Below are 25409 nucleotides of genomic sequence, written 5' to 3'. Positions count from 1 at the left end.
CGTCCTCTCAGTAAAAGGATACCCTGATTGAAACAAACAGGAAGGCTTCTATACAAAAGGCCACTCAAATACACCTGGCACAGGTAGACCAACAAGGGTGTGTTCAACATAGGTTGACGGTTCTACACCGTTAGAAACACATACCTTTCCTTTCTACATTGAACAAAAATATAAACACAACATGAAAAGTGTTGTCCCATGTTTCATTAGCTGAAATAAAAGATCTCCGAAATTTTCCATAGGCATAAAAAGTTTATTTCGCTCAACATTTTGGCACAAATTTGTTTACATCCCTGTTAGTGAGCATTTTAGCCTTTGTCAAGATAATCCATCCACCTGACAGGTGTGGCATATCTAGAAGCTGATTAAACAGCATGATCATTACACAGGTGCACCTTGTGCTGGGCACAATAAAAGGCCACTCTAAAATGTGCAGTTTTGTCACACAACCCAATGCCACAGATGTCTCAAGTTTTGAGGGAGCATGCAATTGTCATGATGACTGCAGGAATGTCTACCAGAGCTTTTGCCAGATAATTCAATGTTAATTTCTCTACCATAAGCCACCTCTAACGTCTTTTTAGAGAATTTGGCATTACGTCCGACTGGCCTCACAACCGCAGACCACGTGTAACCACGTCAGCCCAGGACCTCCACATCCGGCTTCTTCACCTGCGGGATCGACTGAGGGGAGGGGGGGCAGGGTGTTGAGGAGTATTTATTTCTGTAATAAAGCCCTTTTGTGGGGAAAACTAATTCTGATTGGTTGGGCCTGGCTCCCCATTGAGTGGGCCTGGCTCCGAAGTGGGTGGGCCTATGCACTGTGTACCCTTATGGAGCATTTTGATTTATTCAACAACAACAACAAAAACAGTTTTTATATAAGCAATTAAGAAATGTATGTTCAAGTCATATTACCACAAGAATGTTTGACATATTTCTGTTATTCCACCAGGTCTTAAGATAATTACAGTAATGAGGGGTGTTGAAATCCATGTTATATGATTCTTCTTAGTGATACTAATCTGGATAAATAAAGCTTGAATAAAGAAAAAATACAATAAAAAACTGTTTTCAGATAAATCATTCCTTTGGCAGCATGATATTGGAACGAGAGATATATTCTGTATCAGGATGCAATTACAGCAGACATGTTCCTTCTTAGGATGACAGGTTCAGATATCTGTGGAAAATATTTGTAAGAGATTGGGAAAGAATGGTCATGAGCTAGTTTCCCTAAGCTTTACTCCTGTAAATACCATGATGATGATGAGTGATGATATGTTTGAATAACATCATAGTGGTGAAATATATTTCTACGCCTTTTTCATTCTTCTCTGTTAATATTTGACTAGATAGATATTAGACTACATGAATATGGTGCAATGTATTTTCTCTTTCTAAATACACTGAGTGTCCAAAACTATAGGAACACCTTCCTAATATTGAATTGCACCACCTTTTGCCCTCAGAACTGCCTTAATTCATTGGGGCATGGACTACAAGGTGTCGAAAGCATTCCACAGGGATGCTAGCCCATGTTGACTCCAATGATTCCCACAGGTGTGTCAAGTTAGCTGGATTCCCTTTGGGTGGTGGTGGACCATTCTTGATACACATGGGAAACTGTTGAGCGTGAAAAACCCAGCAGCATTGCAGTTCTTGACACTCAAACTGGTGGCCTGGCACCTACTACCATACCCCATTCAAAGACACTTAAGTATTTTGTCTTGCCCATTCACACTCTGAATGGCACACTCACAATCCATGTCTCAATTGTCTCAAGGCTTAAAAATCCTTCTTTAACCTGTCTCCTCCCCTTCATCTACACTGATTGAAGTGGATTTAACAAGTGACATCAATAAGGGATCATAGCTTTTACCTGGATTCACCTGGTCAGTCTATGTCATGGAAAGAGCAGGTTCCTAATGTTTTGTATACTCAGTGTATTTCAAGCCAGTGGGAACACACACCCTCCTGATATCATAGCCATTATACTTTTTTTTCACAGGATGCACACTGTGGTCTGACATTGCACAAGAGTGACCATGTTCGGTTACATCAATATCTAGGATATTATTTCACCATATTATAAAACTCTTTTTTTTCTTCAGTCAATTACATAATTTATTCACATTGCCCTGGCCCATGGCACTAAGTCAATTAAATTAATGTTTGAATAAATATATTTTATGGGTTCATTTAACTGAATGCTTTATTTGGCCTGTGTGTTATTTTCCAGTCAGTGAGATATGCTTGCCCATTGGAGCTCAGAAGAGGACCCCAGCCAATGAGGAGAGGAGGAGGACGAGCCAGACACTGACCCCCAGCTGTACTGACACTGACCCACTGCTGATGGTGATCTGTCTAGTGACGTTGCTGTTGCTCATGGTTCTGTTGTTGAAGGCCAGGCAGGAGTATAGGCCACTCTGGCTCTCCACAGCACTGTATAGCTTCAGATCTGGACTTGTCCCATTCAGATGCTTCCCATTGAAAGCCCATTGAAACTCAGCCTGAGGGTTGGACTGGGCCGAGCAGGACATGGTCAGAGTAGACCCAATCAGGAAAGAGGTAGTGGTGTTCAGCCTGTTGACTGTGAAGGACACACCGTCTGGACCATCTGTGTAGGGAGATATGCATTACTGTCATGACTCAACAGATAATGTCTATGGAAATGTAGTAGATAGATAGCCAAGGAGGCCTGGTGGTAGAGATGAAGGGATATTCAGGGAGTCGATGTGTTATAGAGCAAAATCAATTGATCATGATAAATCATACACCATTGGCCATATGATTGTAGCTATGTTATTGTGTCACTCCCAAATCACTGTAAAGAGTCAGTCAAAGCTTGACATGTGGGCTGCAGCCAAAAGATGTGAATTCATCAAGTACAGTTAGTGTGCATACTCTCATACTCACAGCTGATATTGAGATGTAGAGGCTCAGTGGTTCCATTACTGACGGCGTTGAAAGCATTACAGCGAAACGGCCCATCGTTGTATCGAGTCACATTGACTATGGTGAGAGTGCTGTTCCCATCACCAAGCTGAATTCCATCACTGGCTGTGACTTCAGAGTTGCCATTCAGCCAGCAGTAAGAGAGGGAGGAGCCAGAGGAAGAACAAAACAGACTGACAGAGCTTTTGAATTCCACTAAATTGCCTGTGTTGTTGGCCACCAGTCTCAAAGCAGAAACAGGTTCTGTGGGTGAGAGAGAGAGAGAGAGAGAGAGAGAGAGAGAGAGAGAGAGAGAGAGAGAGAGAGAGAGAGAGAGAGAGAGATTGTTACAGGGAAAGAAAGAGAGGGAAAACACATAACAGAAACCAGAGGGAACACCAGGCTGGGCTGGAAAAGGGACCAAGACAACCTGTTTCCATTACGCCCATTGTTTTAGTGGAGTTTGTTGGTGTCAGCCCATCTTTTGGCAATACTTGTCTGTAGTCATGATGACTTGCAGAATCCTATCTAAATATGTTATAGCCATTTCAGTATGATTGACTTTTAGTTCAATTCACACAGCTTGATGTAATTTGATGAAGGTTACTAGTTGTTTGTGAGCCTTATATTTCTTATAATAGTATGAGAAAGTCAATGTTATGGTTGATCAAAGACCAACAGCCAAGTCATCAGTCACCTGGCCCAGACAAAATGCCAACACAGACATCGTCAACAGTGTAGTCAGCATTTCCATGCATACTAGTGATGCGTGGGGTGACTCATAAACCGCAGTCCCTGCGTTTATATCCGTGGGGCGGACGGGTTTAGGGTCATTAAATATTGTGTGGCTGAAGGGACGCTGGGTGGCGGGCGGTTTTAATAAAGAGAAAACGATACCTTAAAAAATTAATAAATGTCTAATTATTATGCAATTTATATCTATAGGCTACATTGAGGTTTTTCTTTAAATAATCCATAAACCTAAACTTTAGGGCTTAACTGTACTTGAGCGAAATAGCCTACACACCAATCATCAAATAATGATTTTGGGAACAGGCAGAGAATGTTAACATCAATCCACTAAGGCAAAAGGGACATTGTCAGAGTTTAATTCAATAAGACAAAAGCTGCGAAAGGAGAGTTGAAAAAGAAAAGGGAGGGCCAGAAAAGTAATGTTTGGGAAAGATTTGGTGAAGTGGTAAAAGAGGATGATAGCATAATTGTGAAGCGCTGTACAAATTTGTCACACCCTGGCCTTAGTTATCTTTGTCTCCATTAATATTTTAGTTAGGTCAGGGTGTGACATGGTGTAGTATGTGTTTTGGTTTGTCTAGGGGTTTGTATGTTTATGGGGTAATGTCTTGTCTAGGTGTTTGTATGTTGATGGCTGCCTAGATTGGTTCTCAATTGGAGACAGCTGTGGGTTATTGTCTCTAATTGGGAGCCATATTTAAGGCAGCCATGGGCATCATGTGTTTGTGGGTAATTGTCTATGTTGAACGTTTGTTGCTTGTCAGTGCACTTACGTAATTTAGCTTCACGGTCGTTTGTTGTTTTGTTAGTTTTGGATAGTGTTCGGTTTCGTGTTTTTCTCTCTTCATAAATAAAGAGATGTATTTTGCACACGCTGCGCCTTGGTCCGCTTCCTTAGACGTTCGTGACAAAATTCCACATCACAAAACGGAAATTCAAATAGGTCTATGGCATGTCAAGGGAACTGTAGCCTACGGTTTAGATGTGTTAAATGGAAACTGAAATCTGGACACTGACTGTACGTACAGTATGTCTATAACCTTTCACATAGCCATAATCTTAACTCCTGCAGAATTAAGCATTTCTTGCAGTAAAATGATCTTGAGATGCTGTCAGCATTATAAAAGCTGATAGTATTTCAACCACATAAAATATGCATTGAAGCCAAACTGAAGTCTTATCAGAAACACATTGTGTCATTTTCACAGCTTTCAATTTCCTTACAACCGGTCAAACTGATGTCATTTGGACATTTTGCACAGAAAATCTTTCCAGTTTTCTTTTGCATTATTGCATTTTCTACCCAGTCCCTAAACGTCTTTGCTCCGCGAAAATAGATGACAGACAAAAGTTTACCCATGAACAAAAATATAAACACAACATGTAAAGTGTGGTCCCATGAGCTGAAATAAAAGATCCCAGCAATTTCCATATGCACAAAAAGGTTATTTCTCTAAAATGTTGAGCACAAATCTGTTTACATCCTTGTTAGTGAGCATTTCTCCTTTGCCAAGATAATCCATCTATCTGACAGGTGTGGCATATCAAGAAGCTGATTAAACAGCATGATCATTACAGAGGTGCACCTTTTGCTGGGGACAATAAAAGGATACTCTAAAATGTGCAGTTTTGTCACACAACACAATGCCACAGATGTCTCAAGTTTTGAGGGAGCGTGCAATTGGCATGCTGACTGCAGGAATGTCCACCAGAGCTGTTGCCAGAAAATTGAATGTACATTTCTCTACCATGAGCCGCATCCAACGTCTTTTTAGAGAATTTGGCAGTAGGTCCAACCTGCCTCACAACCGCAGACCACGTGTAACCACGTCAACCCAGGACCTCCACATCCGGCTTCTTCACCTGCGGGATCGTCTGAGACCAGCCACCCAGACAGCTTATGAAACTGAAGAGTATTTATTTCTGTAATAAAGCCCTTTGTGGGTAAAAACTCATTCTGACTGGCTAGGCCTGGCCCCCAAGTGGGTGGGCCTATGCCCTCCCAGGCCTACCCATGGCTGCGCCCCTGCCAATTCATGTGAAATCCATAGATTAGGTTTTAATGAATTTATTTCAATTGACTGATCTCCTTATATCATCTGTAACTCAGTAAAATCGTTGAAATTGTTGCATGTTGCGTTTATATTTTTGTTCAGTATAGCATTCATTCTATCGATCTATTACATTATTTCTTGAGCAAGGGTTTATTTAGTCTTCTAGGTCAACATATACTGACAAAAGAGAAGCTGCTTGTATCTAATTACAAGTTGACAGACTAACAAATGGCCTACCAAAATGTCAGAAAATAAAAAAATGGCCTCATCAATCTACACACAATACCCCATAATGACAAAGTGAAAATATATATATTTTTTTGTTTGTGCAAAAAATAAAAATAAAAAATGCCTTACATAAGTATTCAGACCCTTTGCTATGAGACTCGAAATTGAGCTCAGGTGCATCCTGTTTCCATTGATCGTCCTTGAGATGTTTCTACAACTTCATTGGAGTCCACCTGCGGTAAATTCAATTGATTGGACATGATTTGGAAAGGCACACACCTGTCTATATAAGGTTCCACAGTTGACAGTGCATGTCAGAGCAAAAACCAAGCCATGAGGTCGAAGGAATTGTCCGTAGAGCTCCGAGACAGGATTGTGTCGAGGCACAGATCTGGGGAAGGGTACCAAAACATTTCTGAAGCATTGAAGGTCCCCAAGAACACAGCGGCCTCCATCATTCTTAAATGGATGAAGTTTGGAACCACAAAACTGAGCAATCGGGGGAGAAGGGCCTTGGTCAGGGAGGTGACCAAGACCCCGTTGGTCATTCTGACAGAGCTCCAGAGTTCCTCTGTGGAGATGGGAGAACCTTCCAAAAGGACAACCAAGATTGAACTCTTTGGCCTGAATGCCAAGCGTCGCTCCCCATTCAACCTGACAGAGCTTGAGAGGATCTGCAGAGAAGAACCGGAGAAACTCCCCAAATACAGGTGTGCCAAGCTTGTAGCGTCATACCCAAGAAGACTCGAGGCTGTAATCGCTGCCAAAGGTGCTCCAACAAAGTACTGAGTAAAGGGTCTGAATACTTATGTAAATGTGACATTTCAGTTTTTTTGATTTTATACATTTGGAAACATTTTTAAAAACCTGGTTTTGCTTTGTCGTTATGGGCTTTTGTGTGTAGATTGATGAGAGAAAAAAACAATTTAATACATTTGAGTATAAGGCTGTAACGTAACAAAATGTGGAAAAAGTCAAGGGGTCTGAATACTTTCCAAATGCACTGTAGACATGAACACACACAGGTGCACACTCAAACTAAACCAGTATTTCCGTGCCATAACAGACTGGCAGAATTGTTGTATTACACTACAAGTAATGTTGGAAGCCAGGCTGGCTTAACAGTAGTTACAGTATAGACCCACAGGGCCTTCAGGATATTACTTGTCTAATCTAACTAATCTAATAGTAAGCTGGGCTGATATCTCTGACTCACCCAGCACAGTGAGGGTGGAGGTGGCTGTGAGCTGAGGGCTGGTGCTCTGGACCACAAAGACCCCTGAGTCAGCCACCGTGATGGAGGTCAGGGTCAGAGTCCCTGTGCTGACGTTCACCGAGGCCCTGCCATTGTGGCTCGGGAACACAGCCTGCTGGCCCCCCGACCAGGTCAGGATCTGAGTGCCCCCCACAGCCCAGCTGCCGGTCTGCAGCTGTGTGGCCGGAGACAGCGTCAGGGTCACCATGTTGCCCGCACAGGCCGGGTTCTCAGAGGGAAGCACCTCCACAGTGCTGGAGCTCAGCACACCTGGAGAAGAGTGGAAAGATTGGTCTTTAGCATCCAGTGGTCCCCAATCCTGGTCCTGGAACACAACAGGGTGTACCCACTTTTGTTCCTCTGCCAGCTAATTAATTGCTGATCAAGACATACATTAGTTGAATTCACAGAGTTTAGTTATTTTGAAGTGATATTATCACGGGTCAAATATGAACTTGTGGTCACTAGTCTTTAACATGCAATATTTTGAGGACATTTGGTAAAGTCTACCTGGTAAATACAACTTTGTAGTTTCTTAGGTAATTATTTAATACAAATACAATAAACATGTACTCAATCAAAAAACGTTTTGAGCTATTTCAATGACTTAAGAAAATATTAATAGATTTTTTCACAAACTATCTTGTCTAAAACTGTATCCACTTTAGTAAAAGTTGCAATTACTAAATTCTAATTTTACTGTCAATGTCTCTATTTTACACTTTCATTTCTCCATCTTCTGGACTTGTGAATTCACAGTATATGAAACTGAAAGTTAACTCCAGAGTTACTTGTATTATTGAAAAAGAAGACATGTTACCTTGTATCAAAGCCAGTAGAAGAACATGTGGGACCCTTCCTCTTGTCTCCCCCATTTTGTTTTGGTGGTCTATGTATGCTCCTACTCTTTTATATTGGTATTTTGCGGTCCAGCCCCCTACCCAAAAACCTCAGGAAACAAGTTAATATCATATCTTTATATGCCAGTGTCCATCATATAGTACTCGTTCTTGTCAAACTACAAAAGAGGCCTCACATTCTGTCGTTTTTTTTTCTACAAATATTTTCCTTGGTGGCCAATTAGGGTAATCTGATTGACAAATGGTGACAGAGAATGTGTGTAATCTCTGAGTCGCCTACCCCCCTTCACCCCTTCTGTCTCCTTCACACTTTGTTACAGCATGTAGCCTTATTTTGGCAATGGCATTGTAGTAAAGAATCATTACAAATATTTTCACCGATCAATTAGACATCTAGAAATAAACATCAATAGGATTACTCCTACACTATTTCATTCTGTGTAGTTTAAGTCTGTATTTTCTGACGACAGCTTTACTGGTTTGGAACAGGGCTACAGTCTCTTACAAAAACACAGTGACAACAAAATGTGTTAAATGTTTATAATGTAGTCAACAATTCCAGAATAGAACGGTACATACTATACATCAAGTATCATATATCGTGTCTGTGATATTGTAACATAATGCTTTAGCATAGAGTACCTATTACATTGAAATTCCCATTTCACAATTTTCCCAAGTATTGAGAAATCTCCCTCTGTTATTCCTGGCAGTGTGTGTAACAAGGCAAACACATGCCTTTCACATCTCCCAGGTCAACACCTGTAGAATGATCTAATCTGTGGGGACAGGTCCCTATCAGGGAACACCTGAGCACACCTATGTGTGTTTATGCCAGATCAGGTTTGATTGATGAACAGTGGAGGAAAAAGGTATGCTGCCTGTCGTTATCTCGCTGTCCAACCAAGGAGCATGAATAGAGGAGCAAACTGGTCATGCGAAAGATATTCAGCTACTCTGTGAAACCAACATAAGTACCCACATGCTGTATTGTAAAGCTCTCAGGATGAGGGTAATAGGTCATATTAACCAGCATAAAGCCCTGAAGGAGAGAACGGTACCTTATGATAACACCATCACAACATGAGAGCTGAGTTGAACAGTGGGACATTGTACTCATCTCTGTTCAGGGCCTGAATGTGCTGCCTGCTCATGTAACAAGTGTTGTATTTCATGTTATATAATTAAATTATTCAATATAATACAACAAATCTGAACAGTTCCCATGCCTGATATTAGTGTACATTCCTTTTGGTGGTGTAAGTTTCAATGTTGCACACGTCCTTCTCCTTCTGTGTTCCCCCTCATAAACATCCCCTGCCCCCTTACCTCTTCCCTGTCTACCCTGTCTACTGTACACATGTGGAAGAGGTAGGTTATAGTGAAATTGTCCCATGGAAATCATGATCAATCTTTCCTAATATTGAGTTGTACCCCCTTTTGCCCTCAAAACAGGCTTAATTCGTCGGGGCATGGACTCTAAATGGTGTCGTAAGCATTCCACAGGAATGCTGGCCCATGTTGACTCCAATGCTTCCCACAGTTGTGTCAAGTTGGCACGATGTCCTTTAGGTGGTGGACTATTCTTGATACACACAGGAAACTTTTGAACGAGAAAAACCCAGCAGCGTTGCAGTTCTTGACACACTCAAACCGATGCGCCTAGCACCTACTACCATACCCTATTCAAAGGCACTTAAATATTTTGTCTTGCCCATTCACCCTCTGAATGGCACACACACAATCCATGTCTCAATTGTCTCAAGGTTTAAAAATCCATCTTTAACCCGTCTCCTCCCCTTCATCTTGTAAGGGTAAGGGTAAGGGTAAGGGTTAAGTCTCCCGAGTGGCGCAGTGGTCTAAGGCACTGCATCGCAGTGCTAGCTGTGTCACTAGAGATCCTGGTTCGTATCCAGGCTCTGTCGTAGCCGGCCGCGACTGGGAGACCCATGGGGTGGCGCACAATTGGCCCAGCGTCTTCCAGGGTATGGGAGGGAATGGCCGGCAGGGATGTAGCTCAGTTGGTAGAGCATGGCGTTTGCAACGCCAGGGTTGTGGGTTCGATTCCCACGGGGGGGCAGTATGAAAAAAATAAAAAATAAAATAATGTATGCACTCACTACCTGTAAGTTGCTCTGGATAAGAGCGTCTGCTAAATGACTAAAATGTAAATGTAATCTACACTGATTGAAGTGGATTTAACAAGTGACATCACTAAGGGATCATAGCTTTCACCTGGTCAGTCTATGTCATGTTTTGGACAGTCAGTGTATATACAACACAGGAAAATCTGTGCTGGGCCTTTAAACACATTTCAAGATTTACCTACATCAGTGATTCATACAACAGAAGTGGTCTGTTCATCAGGTTTATGAGGTTTTGTTTGAGAGTTGTGTTTGAGCAGGGTCAGACAGGTGATACATTCCAATGCAAGGAGGATCAAAGACACTAGACTAGTGGTAATGCAAGGGCTCAGAGGTCAGGGGTCAGGTGACACAATACGGAGCGAATGAAAACCTTCATCAAACAACCTGTCCCCCCCCCATTCATCTTCACTGATTGAAGTGGATTTAACAAGTGACATCAATAAGGGACCATAGCTTTCACCTGGATTCACCTAGTCATGGAAGGGCAGGTGTCCCTAATGTTTTGTACACTCAGTATATATATAAAAGCACAGATAATGAGTTTATATGGTCCCTGACATTGTATTATTATGGCATCCTACCATTATATTGGGAAATTCATGCATTTCCTGTATTTATAAAAATGGCATCTTGTACTTTATGAATACTGTACATGTTAGCTAGCTACTGTGCTTTTTACTGTACATGGCATCATTGGGCTAGCATGGCTATTCCTGTCCCCTTTCCATGTTAATTTCTACTTTACAGAGGAATTAGCGTATAAGGGCAGCACAGCATTTGTTTATGGAAGTTTTTCCTTTTGTTTTTCCTTTTGTTATCAGGTATGACAACATTCAGCTAGCAGGCTATACGCTACATCGGCAGGACAGAACGTCTGACTCTGGTAAGACAAGGGGCGGCGGTCTGTGTATATTTGTAAACAACAGCTGGTGCACAAAATCAAATACTAAGGAAGTCTCGAGGTTTTGCTCGCCTGAGGTAGAGTATCTTATGATAAGCTGTAGACCACACTATTTACCAAGAGAGTTTTCATCTATATTTTTCATAGCTGTCTATTTACCACCACAAACCAATGCTGGCATTAAGATTGCACTGAATGAGTTGTACAAGGCCATTAATCAACAGGAAAACGCTCATCCAGATGCAGCGCTCCTAGTAGCCGGGGACTTTAATGCAGGGAAACTTAAATCCGTTCTACCTCATTTCTACCAGCATGTTAAATGTGCAACCAGAGGGGAAAAAACTCTAGACCACCTTTACTCCACACACAGAGACGCATACAAAGCTCTCCCTCGCCCTCCATTTGGCAAATCTGACCATAACTCTATCCTCCTGATTCCTGCTTATAAGCAAAAACTGAAGCAGGAAGCACCAGTGATTCGGCTAATAAAAAAGTGGTCAGATGACGCAGATGCTAAGCTACAGGACTGTTTTGCTAGCACAGACTGGAACATGTTCCGGGATTCTTCAGACAGCATTGAGGAGTACACCACATCAGTCACTGGCTTCATCAATAAGTGCATCGATGATGTCGTCCCCACAGTGACCGTACGTACATACCCCAACCAGAAGCCATGGATTACAGGAAACATCCGCACTGAGCTAAAGGGTAGAGCTGCCGCTTTCAAGGAACGGGACTCTAACCCGGACGCTTATAAGAAATCCCGCTATGACCTCCGACGAACCATCAAACAGGCAAAGAGTCAATACAGGTCTAAGATTGAATCATACTACACTGGCTCTGACGCTCGTCGGATGTGGCAGGGCTTGAAAACTATTACAGACTACAAAGGGAAGCACAGCCGCGAGCTGCCCAGTGACACAAGCCTACCAGACGAGCTAAACCACTTCTATGCTCGCTTCGAGGCAAGCAACACTGAAGCATGCATGAGAGCACCAGCTGTTCCGGACGACTATGTGATCACGCTCTCCGTAGCCGATGTGAGTAAGACTTTTAAGCAGGTCAACATTCACAAGGCCGCAGGGCCAGACGGATTACCAGGACGTGTACTCCGAGCATGTGCTGACCAACTGGCAAGTGTCTTCACTGACATTTTCAACATGTCCCTGACTGAGTCTGTAATACCAACATGTTTCAAGCAGACCACCATAGTCCCCGTGCCCAAGAACTCTAAGATAACCTGCCTAAATGACTACCGACCCGTAGCACTGACGTCTGTAGCCATGAAGTGCTTTGAAAGACTGGTCATGGCTCACATCAACAGCATAATCCCAGAAACCCTAGACCCACTCCAATTTGCATACCGCCCCAACAGATCCACAGATGATGCAATCTCTATCGCACTCCACACTGCCCTTTCCCACCTGGACAAGAGGAACACCTACGTGAGAATGCTATTCATTGACTACAGCTCAGCATTCAACACCATAGTGCCCTCTAAGCTCATCACTAAGCTAAGGATCCTGGGACTAAACACCTCCCTCTGCAACTGGATCCTGGACTTCCTGACGGGCCGCCCCCAGGTGGTAAGGGTAGGTAACAACACATCTGCCACACTGATCCTCAACACGGGGGCCCCTCAGGGGTGCGTGCTCAGTCCCCTCCTGTACTCTCTGTTCACCCATGACTGCATGGCCAGGCACGACTCCAACACCATCATTAAGTTTGCCGACGACACAACAGTGGTAGGCCTGATCACCGACAACGATGAGACAGCCTATAGGGAGGAGGTCAGAGATCTGGCCGTGTGGTGCCAGGACAACAACCTCTCCCTCAACGTGACCAAGACAAAGGAGCTGATCGTGGACTACAGGAAAAAAAAGAGGACTGAGCACGCCCCCATTCTCATCGACGGGGCTGTAGTGGAACAGGTTGAGAGCTTCAAGTTCCTTGGTGTCCACATCACCAACGAACTATCATGGTCCAAACACACCAAGACAGTCGTGAAGAGGGCACGACAAAGCCTATTCCCCCTCAGGAGACTAAAAAGATTTGGCATGGGTCCTCAGATCCTCAAAAACTTCTACAGCTGCACCATCGAGAGCATCCTGACTGGTTGCATCACCGCCTGGTATGGCAACTGCTTGGCCTCTGACCGCAAGGCACTACAGAGGGTAGTGCGTACGGCCCAGTACATCACTGGGGCAAAGCTCCCTGCCATCCAGGACCTCTATACCAGGCGGTGTCAGAGGAAGGCCCTCAAAATTGTCAAAGACTCCAGCCACCCTAGTCATAGACTGTTCTCTCTGCTACCGCACGGCAAGCGGTACCGGAGTGCCAAGTCTAGGTCCAAAAGACTTCTCAACAGCTTCTACCCCCAAGCCATAAGACTCCTGAACAGCTAATCATGGCTACCCGGACTATTTGCACTGCCCCCCCACCCCATCCTTTTTACGCTGCTGCTACTCTATTAAGTATTTATGCATAGTCACTTTAACTCTACCCACATGTACATATTACCTCAACTACCTCAACTAGCCGGTGCCCCCGCACATTGACTATGCAACGGTACCCCCCTGTATATATAGCCTCCCTACTGTCACTTTATTTTACTGTATATATAGCCTCCCTACTGTCACTTTATTTTACTTCTGCTCTTTTTTTCTCAACACTTTTTTGTTGTTGTTTTATTCTTACTTTTTTGTTTAAAATAAATGCACTGTTGGTTAAGGGCTGTAAGTAAGCATTTCACTGTAATGTCTGCACCTGTTGTATTCGGCGCATGTGACCAATAAAATTTGATTTGATTTGATTTGATGTCATATGCTTTTGTTTGTTAAAGGTCCGATGCAGCCGTGTTTATCTCAATATCGAAAAAATTCTGGGTAACAATTAATTACTTTACTGTGCTTTTCAATTAAAAGGGTAAAACATTTCTCAAGCAAGAATTTTGCTAGTTCTGTCTGGGAGTGGTCTGAGTGGGGAGGGGAAAACTGAAAATGAGCTGTTATGGTCAAAGAGGTTTAGAACTCTCTTTATTATAGGTCAAAACTCCATCCCACCAAAACAGGCTGACGTTTCAGGCCGTCTTTTCAAATAGCTCTTACACTAAAAGGGCATTATCATAATTTTCACAATTTCATTCCAACCTCATAGTGAGGAAATATACATAAAACAAAGGAAATTCCGTTTTTGACTGCACTTGGCCTTTAAGATATGTGGATGATATATTTACTGTCCATGGTTAGGTATGTTGACAAGTGCACGTCACTACTGTACTGTACGTAACGCCTGGCTGTCATTGGGAATGTTGGCTAGCCTAGGCCTATAGGCTACTTTACATTTACATTTCATACTGTACATTGTGTTTGCATTATATTGTACTGTCATGTGAAACAAGATTGTTATATTGCCCTGCCCTGTCTACTGTACTCATGTGGAAGAGAGGAGTCAGCGTATAAGGGCAGCACAGCATTTGTTTATGGGAGTTTTTCCTTTCCGTATCAGAGAATAAAAGATCAACACCAACCCTGATCCTATGGTCATGTGTAAGCCAATCAAAACAACGCAGAGGCAATTTACACTGGTCTCACCTACAATTTAGCCTGATTTACATTGTGTCTGTATCATTCGTATCAACTATTACTCAATGTAATATAGGGGGTGAATCATAACTTCCCCTTATCATGTTTCAGGAGAAGACCCAGATGCAGACAGTGTCGAAGTAACAAAAGTGTATTAAAAAACATGGGGCAGGCAAACAACAGGTCAAGGGCAGGCAGAGGTCAGTAATCCAGATCAGAGTCCAAAAGGTACAAAACGGCAGGCAGTCTCAGGATCAGGGCAGGCACAGGTCAATAATCCAGGGTGGTGTGACACGGTACAGAATGGCAGGCAGGCTCAGGGTCAGGGCAGGCAGAATGGTCAAAACCGGGAAAACTAGAAAACAGGAACTTGAAAAAGACAGGCGCAAGCGGAAAAACGCTGGTAGGCTTGCTGAAACAAAACGAACTGGCAACAGACAAACATAGAACACAGGTATAAATACACTGGGGATAATGGGGAAAATGGGTGACACCTGGAGGGGGGTGGAGACAATCACAAAGACAGGTGAAACAGATCAGGGTGTGACACCCCTAATATAATGTAATAATAAGCCTAACCCTAACCAAATGTCCACAGCCCTGCTCAACCCGATTCCCTGATAGAAGTCCTTCTAATGTGTGAATAGAGTTAGGTTTGAGCCGGGGTGTGGAGATGAAGCTAGGGTAAGGGTTAGGGTCATGGTTAGAGCTAGGCACACTAACTATTGGACATTATTTGAATAATGCTTTGACTTTCAATAGAACGCAAATGATGTGGTCACAAATGAAGGAGCATAATAAAACAGATGCTTGAGTATGAATGTGTCCAGTATAGGTTAAATTATAAAAAACCAATGGCATTGTGCCAGTTGTATTGATAAACGATCGCCTCCTCTCCCATTGTGCCATTTCCAGGTTTGACGTTAGCTCCAGTATCTAGTTTGTGGTATTCTGGGTCCATGACATATGGTGTCCATTGTTCAATTTTAGAGTGTCATGCCCTGACCAAACAGGGTAGGCAAACATGGGTCTGAGGTAGACAATACCTTATCACACGAAAGAGATTTGCCAACAAAGACATTTGAATGTGTGTGATTGTGTTGAACATGGGGCTAGGACTGGGGAAAAGAGTTTACAACTTGTACAGCAGGTTAGCCTTTGCAATAAGTAGGCTACGGTAGCTATATGAGCCTGCACACTGTCAGCCTACAGTATAGTATCATGTTATGAAACGACTTCTGTGTATGTAGTTCAGGCTAGTCTCATATTACCCCTCTCACACAAAAAAGTGATGTTATGGTGTGAAGATGGAGTGATTATAACAGCAGCTTTTCATAGGACTGTTTCATTGAAACTCAACACCCTGAGGAGACAGCAGGGTTGTCTCTACTCCATAGTGAGGGGAGGAAAAGTACAGCGTCCTCTGCTGGTACGTCTGGGAGTGGATCTGGAGGTATGGTGGGTCCTTCTTTTAATATAGTAGTTGGCCACTTACCCCTGCAAATCAAAGGCCAAAAGTGAAAACTCAACACAGAGACAGGTATCTACTACCACAGTCATTTGGGGTTTATTTTAGAAGGTAATCTCAACTACAACTAATTACAGAAATAATAATAATACAGTACATTTTGCAAATAAGAAAATATTACATAGAAAATATCAATATGAAGGTTTTGTTATTTTCCCATTATTATCCACTGCAGGTGAATGATAAATATAATTCACTGGAAACTTCCAATGACTGAACTATAATTATGCCATAACAGAGGAAACATTCTTATATTCTTACATTCTAATATTCTTATTCTGATAAATGAGCGTTCTTATTGGACAGGACTAAGAATTTCAAAACGTTGGTTCCTATTTTATTGTTAATTCTGAAGGTGAACCTGGACTCATTCAGCGTTCTCCTCTGTCCTCCCATCTGCTGTAGTCCTATAGCGCCGCCGCTAGGAATCCAGGAGGAACAGCTGTCCCACACAGAGGACCAGTCCTAAAACTCCACTCAGCCTCACTGTTTCAGATCCTGATACTGTGGGTCCTGCATGAGGGAACAATAACATGATTTCAGTCTGCGATTTTGGAGATGATGGAAACGGTCTAAAACAGTTTCCACATAAGTATTTTACCATGTATGACGCAAGTATTCTAGCTAGGTTAAAAAACAAAGCATTTAGATTTAAACATTTAGATTTAATAGTACCTACAACTGGGGTTAAGGATGAGTTATTTAATTTTGTATCATGATAACTTGGTGATAATAGTGTAGGAATATTTTATGAGGGATATTATTATATGTCCAAGTCTAGTGTAGTTCTACAATATGGTGAATCAGTTGTTTGGAATTGTAATAGTACTTGATTATCTACCTTTATGCATGGCTGAGTAAATGTGGTCAGTTCATCATTAAATCTGCCAAAGAGCAATCAGTCTCCATCCAGGGTTTGTCTAGAGAGTCATCTATTCACGATCTAAAGAACCCTCAAACTACAATCACAAAACTGCCTTTACAATAATTGATTATTTTGTGAAGCTTTTGGTCCTCTGTAGCTCAATTGGTAGAGCATGGCGCTTGTAACGCCAGGGTAGTGGGTTCAATCCCCGGGACCACCCATACGTAAAAATGTATGCACACATGACTGTAAGTCGCTTTGGATAAAAGCGTCTGCTAAATGGCATATTATTATTATTAATATTATTTGATCAAACAATAAAATGGGAGTGATCACCTGTGACCTTCACTGTCTTGGAGGCCTCTGCAGAGCGTCCAGCTGCTGTGTTCTCCACCACACAGGTGAAGTTCTGGACTGTACCAGGTACCGACGGGATCCATTTCAGGATGTTCCTGTTCACGGAGAGGTAGGTGCTAGTGAGGATACCCCCCTTCAATGGCCAGCGGATGGAGCAGTCCAGGTCGATGGTGCAGTTCACCTGGCAGGTAAAGGTGTATTCCCTCCCAGGCAACACTGTGTCAGGGCCACTGATACTAACACTCCAATGATCAACTGTCAGCAAAGGAAGAAAATGTCAGCAAATAGCATTGCCTCTTCATTTTCTTAAAAGGAAAATTGGACAGCATCACCCATATTTACTGATTCTCTCAAATGAAGCATAGGCATTCCATCATATACTCACAGTTTAGCAGGTAGCCCAAGCTTATGACCTTTCTGTCAGACAGGTTTGCCATGCTCGCCTCACACTGATAGAAGCCACCATCAGAGGGCAGCAGGGAGTTGAAGTGGAGGGAGGTGTTGTGTTCTAACACGTCTATCCTTGCGTCTGGAGCTACAACCTGGCCGTCTTTGTACCAGAGCACTGGCAGGCCTGGGAAGGAGCCGTCACAGTCCAGGCTGAAGGACTGGTTGAGGATGGGGAGAGAGAGCTGTGGCCCTCACGGAAACTGAGTCTGGAACACACAGAGGGGAGATCCAGAGGTGTGATTGGAGGGATGGTTAGGGTTAGGGATCTTAGGCAGATTCAATCAGGGCAGATAGCTGGTTTTCCATACTGCACTTTCTTAAGAGCGCTTGAAAGCGAAAAGACACATTTCTGTGGATGAACTGCAGTGGCGGCTCCTGAAAAAATTCTCAGGGGGGGCAATTTTTCTGATGATTTAGGTGACCTACACACATTTAAAAAAAGATATGTCCAGCAACAACATGAAGACAGGGGCAGCATATAAGTCAATACCAGAAGCATTTATTGACTGGTCTCAAAAGTGTTGGCTTACCAGGGTTGGTGGAGCCCTCAGTTTCATCTTTGCCTCGCAAAGCTAACTCAAACACTCCGCAAAACTTCACACACTGGATTAGCCGGCTGAGGATGTGGCGGTTCTTGCTAATGTCGTAGTAAATATATTTGTTATAGTGAATATGGAATATGATATGTTGAGTAAAATGTTGTGCTAAGATCTATTTAGGTCAGGAGCTGGTTATAAGTTCTGTTCCTATCCAATAACAATGGACAAAAGGGTCCTATCTTGTCAGCCTTGTCAGCAGGTGGCCAAGGACAACACCCACGCCATAGGCCTCTCAGTTCTTCCAACTCACGAGTTCTTGCTCTGAGGACACACACACACACACACACAAACACACACACACACACATCATCACTGTTAAACACACACACACACACACACACACACACACATCATCACTGTTAAACACACACACACACACACACACACAAAAATCCCCTCTCTTAGGCTGAACATTTGAAGACAGAGAACCCGACTCAGAGCCAATGCAACAGTGACAGTAGCCTGGAGGGGACCTCGCCCAACTCACCAGGACCAATCAGAAGATCAGAACTACTAGATTCAACCTACTTCATTTATTGCATAAAATGTCTGCACAAAATGTTTTGGGGCTCTCTTCAGATAATAATAATAATAATAATATGCCATTTAGCAGACGCTTTTATCCAAAGCGACTTACAGTCATGCGTGCATACATTTTTGTGTATGGGTGGTCCCGGGGATCGAACCCACTACCTTGGCGTTACAAGCGCCATGCTCTACCAGCTGAGCTACAGAAAGTGGATACTCATGGATGCGCATCGCAATTGTAAAATGTCAACACAATTGGAGACACCACGTCATTTTTGGAGACATGTTATTGACAGTAAACTATTGTAGATGCGACTGCTAACTAAATAAAACATTTTAGCTGGCTAGCTAATCATCTTAGCTAAATGTGGGGCAAACAATTCAGTTATTTACCGTTAATTTGAGGGATTGGGGTGAAAGAAATCGAGTTACATAGTGATACTTTACGATATACTGTATTGACAATATCGCAATATTTTAGCGCTAGTTGGCTGTACCTGCACCAAAACACCATTATTGTTCCTTCATAGCTTGTTCTCAATCTTTTCACATTGGGAGCCAATTTGTTTTCAGCACTTTTATTTCCATGACTGATCAAAACTCGTTCTCATGGCTTTCTGATCCCTCTGCAACAGACATATGGTGCGCAATAAAATCACAGTATCGAATCGCAATACGTATAGAATCATGAGACTCGCAATGCTGATGCATATATCTTATCGTGAGGTTCCTGGCAATTCCCAGCCCAAGTTCATTTGCCACAACAAATCTCTTCGCTAGCAAACGCGATGTCTTCTCCAAAACGGCAATGTGTCTCCAGCAATGTTTACTTTTTTGATGTTCTATGGCATCTCCACTTTCCAAGCATATATGACCACATGTAATATTTTGGTAAGTGATGCAAATAGTGAACTATGTAGGGCCAGGATGTAAAATATATGTAGCTGCAGCAATTTCTCTTATCTGATATGGTAAGTAATGGGGCTTAATTTATAGCTCCCTAAGAGTTTGACGAACGGGTCCGTGCACGCGATTCCAGATATCTTTACCTCTGAATAAACTGCCTTTATTATACCATATCCACCCTGTCCAAAGTCTCTACTTGGTCTCAGTTCTCCAGTAAACTTGTGATTATCAACACTAACCTCATCGTTGTGGCGGCGGACAGCTAGCCTGTATCCCTCATCAAGTTGAGTGGCAATGTTATTTTTCCGTTCGTACCAATTTTTGGAAAATCCTCGGGTGTAGGACTTTCCGCCTTTAGTAGAAACCTGTTGAATTATTAAATTTGTTCTGGGAGGTCCTAATTGTTTCGTTGCCAATTTATCTTCATTTGTTCGCCGACAAAAAGGAACTTCTTTCAAAGACACAATCCGCTCTTTTCTCAGTTACGTTCATGGTTACGTTACGTTACGTATGACGAAAGCGCGTAAGTGCAAGCCCTCAGACACCCATAGAGATTGTATTGAAGGCTCTGAAATTTGAAAAAAATAGATTTTACATTAGAGGCTATGAGAGACTTCTGGGCGATTTTCAACCTGACTGAAATCGCCCCAAAAGGGGGGGGAGCCATTTGAAGCACGACTTTAGCCTGATTCGACATTTAGTGGCAGTGTGGCACTGTGGCAGATCAGACGTATAGATTACAACACTGATAACTACTGTTGCCGTGATATAATTGATTAGAAAAAAAATCCCTTCCTTTTCCCGTTTGGCAGTGCGTCGCCCATATCGCCCTATTGAACAGGCCGCCCCTGATGAACTGTAAGGACAATGGACTATAAAGTATTCTTATTTTCTTTGCACCTCAGCATGTTGCACAGGATGGAAAGAGTTGACACTAGATTTAGACATCTGTAATACAGGTTGCAGTGGTGGCTACAGTAGTGTGAGCCTCTGTAGCTCAGTTGGTAGAGCATGACTCTTGCAACGCCAGGATAGTAGGTTCCATTTCTGGGACCACATGCAACCTTGACTGTAAGTTAAAAACAAAAAAATCTCTTACTTTTCACCTCCAAGATTGTGGTTATGCTCTTGGAGCTCCCACTCTCTGTGTTGACCGCAGTACACTGCAGCTCCACAATACGGTCCAGACCGTCTGGGGTCCAGGTCAACTCACTCCCATTGAATGTGCGTCCCTTCAGCAACCAGGTGTGGGTGCATCCTGGGATGCAGTTGGAGGTACAGGTGAAGGTCGTCTCGTATCCAGCTCTTACCCGACCCACGTAGGAGAGGCCTGTTAAATCAGGTCCACCCGCAAGGGAGATTGATTTACTATACAGTCCATTGTTATAGCTTAATAAACCGCAGTCGCAATGTCATAACAAAATAACGAAAAAATAACACAATAACAAACACTATGATACTAAACATATAGTAAAATGTGGCTCTATGTAATTGTGAGCTACCAATTGCTTTGGTGGTAATGGTAAGATATTAGATGTTGTCTTTAATAGTTTTAGGTAGTTGGGTACTCACTTGGATTAGGAGATGCTGCTAATACACTGGTAGGATCAAGGCCTCCTGGAGAGAGAGAGAGAGGGGGGGGGGGTGGGGGGCAAGGAGAGAGACAGAGAGACAGGGAGGACGAGGAGAGATAGAGAGACTTCATTAAAGTGGCAATCAGTGGTAGAAACAATAACAAAGCAGAAGCCCCGCCCCTGGTTCGGTTAAAAGCTGAGGGATGGGACTGGAGAAATCGAACCACCCTCTAATTCATAGACAGTGCTATGGATGCAAGGACTAAAAGTTTTAACCATGTTTTGAGGCTATATAGTTTGTATACATTTGCTTTGTTTACAAACATTGGAGTAAAACAAGCTTATATTTTGCGTTCTGATGGGGAATGACTAGGTTAAGCTCATGAGGCAATTATAAGTTATATTCTTCAAGAATCAATGGGTATATATCATTCATTTATACTGTAAGTACAAAAATGGTGTAGCAACTGCTGCCACTTTAAGGGCATCATACAACCTGACGAGCTGTGTCTGAATAATGTTATTTCTCACAGACTCATGTGAGTGGCTAACAATTTGCCCGATATGTTGTACAATGATCACACTGAAATTGTGACTGTGTGTGTGTGAATGAATAAATTAATTTTCGTGTCAAATCGCCATTTGTAGGCCCCTCCTTTACAGGATTAATTGACTGAATGATTCAGTCATCTGTATATATGTGTGACTGTGTGTGTGTGTGTGTGTGTGTGTGTGTGTGTGTGTGTGTGTGTGTGTGTGAATGCGTGGGAGAGACCCCTTACCTGTCAGTGCCAGTACCAACACAGTGTAGAAAGTCTTCAAATAGAATGCCATAGTATTACCCCCAAAATCTTCTAGCACTCTCTGTGGCCACCCAAAATATGTGGACACCTTTATACCTTCATTCGTACAATTAGTGTTATGTTGACATACTGTAATGTCCCAGATTTCAACATCTGAGTCATACAATTATGATGTATTCATACATTATTTACACACGCCTCTTGTGCTGAGAAACCTTGAGTGGAGATTCCAGGTTGCTAAAATATTTTGTTTTTATTTACACCTTACTCAAAGAGTGGGCTGGTTTAGATTATTGTGTGTACACTAGTAAGTGCTGGGTGAGTTGAGATTTGTGTAAAATGCCTTCATCTCTTGCCTCATCCTTTCCTGACTGCTACTGATTCTGAAATGTCCTGTTGCCCCAAAGCAGAATGTTTCAGGTGACGACCATCAATAGTTGATTATATTGAATAATGTGTGTTAGAGCTGGGCTGGAACAAAAACCTACACACTATGGCCCCTATAGCCAACCACTGTGGTTTGTGTATGATATCCCCCTGGTTAACTGGGTCACTGGAGTTCTTTACTGATCAAGTTCCCTGACCTCTTGGCAATATTGTAGTAATCAGTGACTAAACTGACTGGAAATTACAGTCACTGTAATCTAGTTCCCATGCTGTGCGCAGTAGCCTGGGGACGAGGTTACGGTCAATGTAAAGGTGTGTCTGAGCTGATGTGTTTGCAGGTGTGGCCAGGAGCCACCAGGGGGTGATCAGGCCGCAGTTTGTTCTATGACCTACCGTTTCACCTGACCACCATGGACTGCGCCAAAGATTTTCTATTATACAGTGAGGGAAAAAGTATTTGATCCCCTGCTGATTTTGTACGTTTGCCCACTGACAAAGACATGATCAGTCTATAATTTTAATGGTAGGTTTATTTGAACAGTGAGAGACAGAATAACAACAAAAAAATCCAGAAAAACGCATGTCAAAAATGTTATAAATTGATTTGCATTTTAATGAGGGAAATAAGTATTTGTTGCCGAAATGCCACGTGCGTCCACTTATATCAGTGCATTCTTAACAACCTAACCATTACGAAACTTCTATTCAGTCTTGTACCAATCTTTATGTGGCCTCCCAAAATATGTGGAAACATTTATAGCTTCATTAGTACAGGGAGTGTTATGTTGACATACTGTAACGTCCTGGATTTCAACATCTGACTCACAAAATTATATTTATTCATACATTCTTGATTCTTTATACACTCCTCAGCCAATTTAAAGAGCAACGGCTCCTATAAAACAACTTCTCATTTAGAAAACAGCCTATGTGTCATCCATTTAAGTCATAAACATTAATCTACTGTCAAAATTGAATACAAAGTGTAAATAGGATAATTTTGGTTATAAAGTCAGTCAGAGATTCCAGGTTGCTAAAACATTCTGTTTTTATTTCCTCGTTACCTTACTCAAAGAGTAGGCTGGTTTAAATGATAGTGTGTACACTAGTAAGTATTGGGTGAGTTAAGATTTGTGTAAAATGCCTTCCTCTCTTGCCTCCTCCCTTCTTTGACTGCTACTCAATCGGAAATTACCTGTTTCCCCAAAGCACAATGTTTCAGTTGATGACCATCATTAGTTGATTATATTGAATCATGTGTTAGAGCTGGGCTGGAACAAAAGCCTACACACTACGGCCCCTGTAGCCAACCCCTGTGGTTTGTGTATTATATCCTCCTGGTTAACTGGGTCAAAGTCAAGTTCCCTGACCTCTTAGCATAACTGTGGTAATCAGTAACTAAACTGACTGGAAGTTACCGTCACTGTGAAGGAGTGCAAGGTGTGTCTGATCTGGTCTGGTGTCTGCACTGGAGGTGTGACCAGGAGCCACCAGGGGGTGATTTGCCTGCAGTTTTTTCTATGACCTACCATTTCACCTGACTGCACCATGAACTGCACTCAACCCATAGATAGAAGACTCATCTTTGTATCTGTGCCGTTATAGGCTATCTCCATTTTGAAGTAGTCCAGTTTCTTCTTCATGATTGGCTGATCCCTCCTGATGACCCGGTTGTACTTGACTCCAACAGGGTTACCAGGAGGGATAAGCCAATGAAGTTGGAAGTCCCACCCAGTTGACTGTATTAAAATGGAGCTGCCCATGCTAATACAGCCTTTTGGCCTCTAGAGGCCTCTATCATTCTCTATGGCACAACCTTAGTTATGTATGTAGAACACTTGTGACGTAAAAGGTAGAGAAGAAGGATAATAATGTGGCCAGCAGGACTGGGTTAAAGAAAACATTTTATTTCACCGAGCATATCCAGTTATGGAGATGTGTCATCCCTTTGGCTGAGGAGCACCACCTTATTGAATTCTGGTTGATACATACAGAAGAGAACAACATGAAATAGGACATTTTCAATTTAAAGAGCAACGGCTCCTATAAAACAACTTCTCATTTAGAAAACAGCCTGTGAGTCATCCATATGAGTCATAAACATGTATTCTACTGTCATAATTGAATACAAAGTGTAAATAGGATAATTTTGGTTGTAAAGTCAGTCTCATCCAAAACAGAGTTTTGTGTGACTTGTGGTCGCAACTACATCACAACGTAACTGAAGGTTGGGTTTGTTTCAATCCTGCCCACATGCCCACAGCTGGCCTTTCTCAAGTAGTTTATTGACGGTCCCTAACTAGCTCTGGAGATAGGTTATCCAAAGTCAAACCAATTTTGCCACGGTTGAAGCTAATTGGCGAAATAATTTGGCTAACTCTTCCCACCTGCGAACACACACACGAGACACCCACATCAAACTACACCCTGAAACCAACTCACATTTGAATTCAGTCATGGCCGCTAGCAGTTCTTAATGAACCAAATCTAAAGCGAGGCCAAATTAGGAAGCGCAGTCTCCATTTAAAATAACACCACAAATTATGAATCTACAGCTCTGGAAAAAATTAAGAGACCACTGGAAAATTATCAGTTTCTCTGGTTTTACTATTTATAGGTATGTGTTTGGGTAAAAGTTACATTTTTGTTTTATTCTATAAACTACTGACAACATTTATCCCAAATTCCAAATA

At 42.5% G+C, this 25409-nt stretch overlaps 2 protein-coding genes across 8 annotated transcripts; both read right to left on the bottom strand.

Annotated features, from left to right (window-relative positions):
* Positions 1-2010: 2010 nt before the first annotated feature.
* Positions 2011-8073, bottom strand: LOC311139904 (cell adhesion molecule CEACAM2-like). The gene is made up of 4 exons (XM_084174901.1): positions 8048-8073; positions 7189-7497; positions 2920-3201; positions 2011-2620 (listed from the first exon to the last, which is right to left on the bottom strand). Exons 2-4 carry the CDS (start codon positions 7433-7435, stop codon positions 2271-2273), a joined length of 879 nt encoding a protein of 292 aa, XP_084031027.1. The 5' UTR covers positions 7436-7497; positions 8048-8073; the 3' UTR covers positions 2011-2270.
* Positions 8074-14854: 6781 nt separating this feature from the next.
* Positions 14855-24028, bottom strand: LOC311140328 (uncharacterized protein). Of its 7 annotated transcripts, XM_084175341.1 has the most exons (7): positions 22309-22425; positions 21525-21569; positions 21052-21282; positions 17855-18125; positions 17449-17724; positions 16609-16760; positions 14855-16216 (listed from the first exon to the last, which is right to left on the bottom strand). In XM_084175341.1, exons 4-6 carry the CDS (start codon positions 17904-17906, stop codon positions 16669-16671), a joined length of 420 nt encoding a protein of 139 aa, XP_084031467.1. In that variant the 5' UTR covers positions 17907-18125; positions 21052-21282; positions 21525-21569; positions 22309-22425; the 3' UTR covers positions 14855-16216; positions 16609-16668. The 7 variants fall into 7 exon arrangements, with proteins under 7 accessions (XP_084031467.1, XP_084031470.1, XP_084031472.1 ...); XM_084175344.1 differs by having other exon boundaries at positions 14855-16760; positions 21052-21300; XM_084175346.1 differs by having other exon boundaries at positions 14855-16760; positions 21059-21300.
* Between the last annotated feature and the right edge of the window lie 1381 nt (positions 24029-25409).

This window comes from Coregonus lavaretus, assembly GCF_964263955.1.
Source record: "Coregonus lavaretus genome assembly, chromosome: 13".
In the NCBI taxonomy this organism is placed as follows: domain Eukaryota; kingdom Metazoa; phylum Chordata; class Actinopteri; order Salmoniformes; family Salmonidae; genus Coregonus; species Coregonus lavaretus.
The sequence above is the reverse complement of the archived record's forward strand: the minus strand, read 5'-3'. Positions and strand labels throughout refer to the sequence as shown.

Bases quoted from the DNA above. Each gene is read 5' to 3' on its own strand.
- LOC311139904 (XM_084174901.1), bottom strand. From the start codon at position 7,435: ATGGTGACCCTGACGCTGTCTCCGGCCACACAGCTGCAGACCGGCAGC. The intron at 3,202-7,188 runs GTGAGTCAGAGA...TCTCACCCACAG, and splicing joins CTCCACCCTCACTGTGCTGG to AACCTGTTTCTGCTTTGAGA. The intron at 2,621-2,919 runs GTGAGTATGAGA...CTCCCTACACAG, and splicing joins TCTACATCTCAATATCAGCT to ATGGTCCAGACGGTGTGTCC.
- LOC311140328 (XM_084175342.1), bottom strand. From the start codon at position 17,906: ATGGCAAACCTGTCTGACAGAAAGGTCATAAGCTTGGGCTACCTGCTA. The intron at 17,725-17,854 runs GTGAGTATATGA...CTTTGCTGACAG, and splicing joins CTTGGGCTACCTGCTAAACT to TTGATCATTGGAGTGTTAGT. The intron at 16,761-17,448 runs GTGATCACTCCC...TCCCTCATGCAG, and splicing joins CAAGACAGTGAAGGTCACAG to GACCCACAGTATCAGGATCT.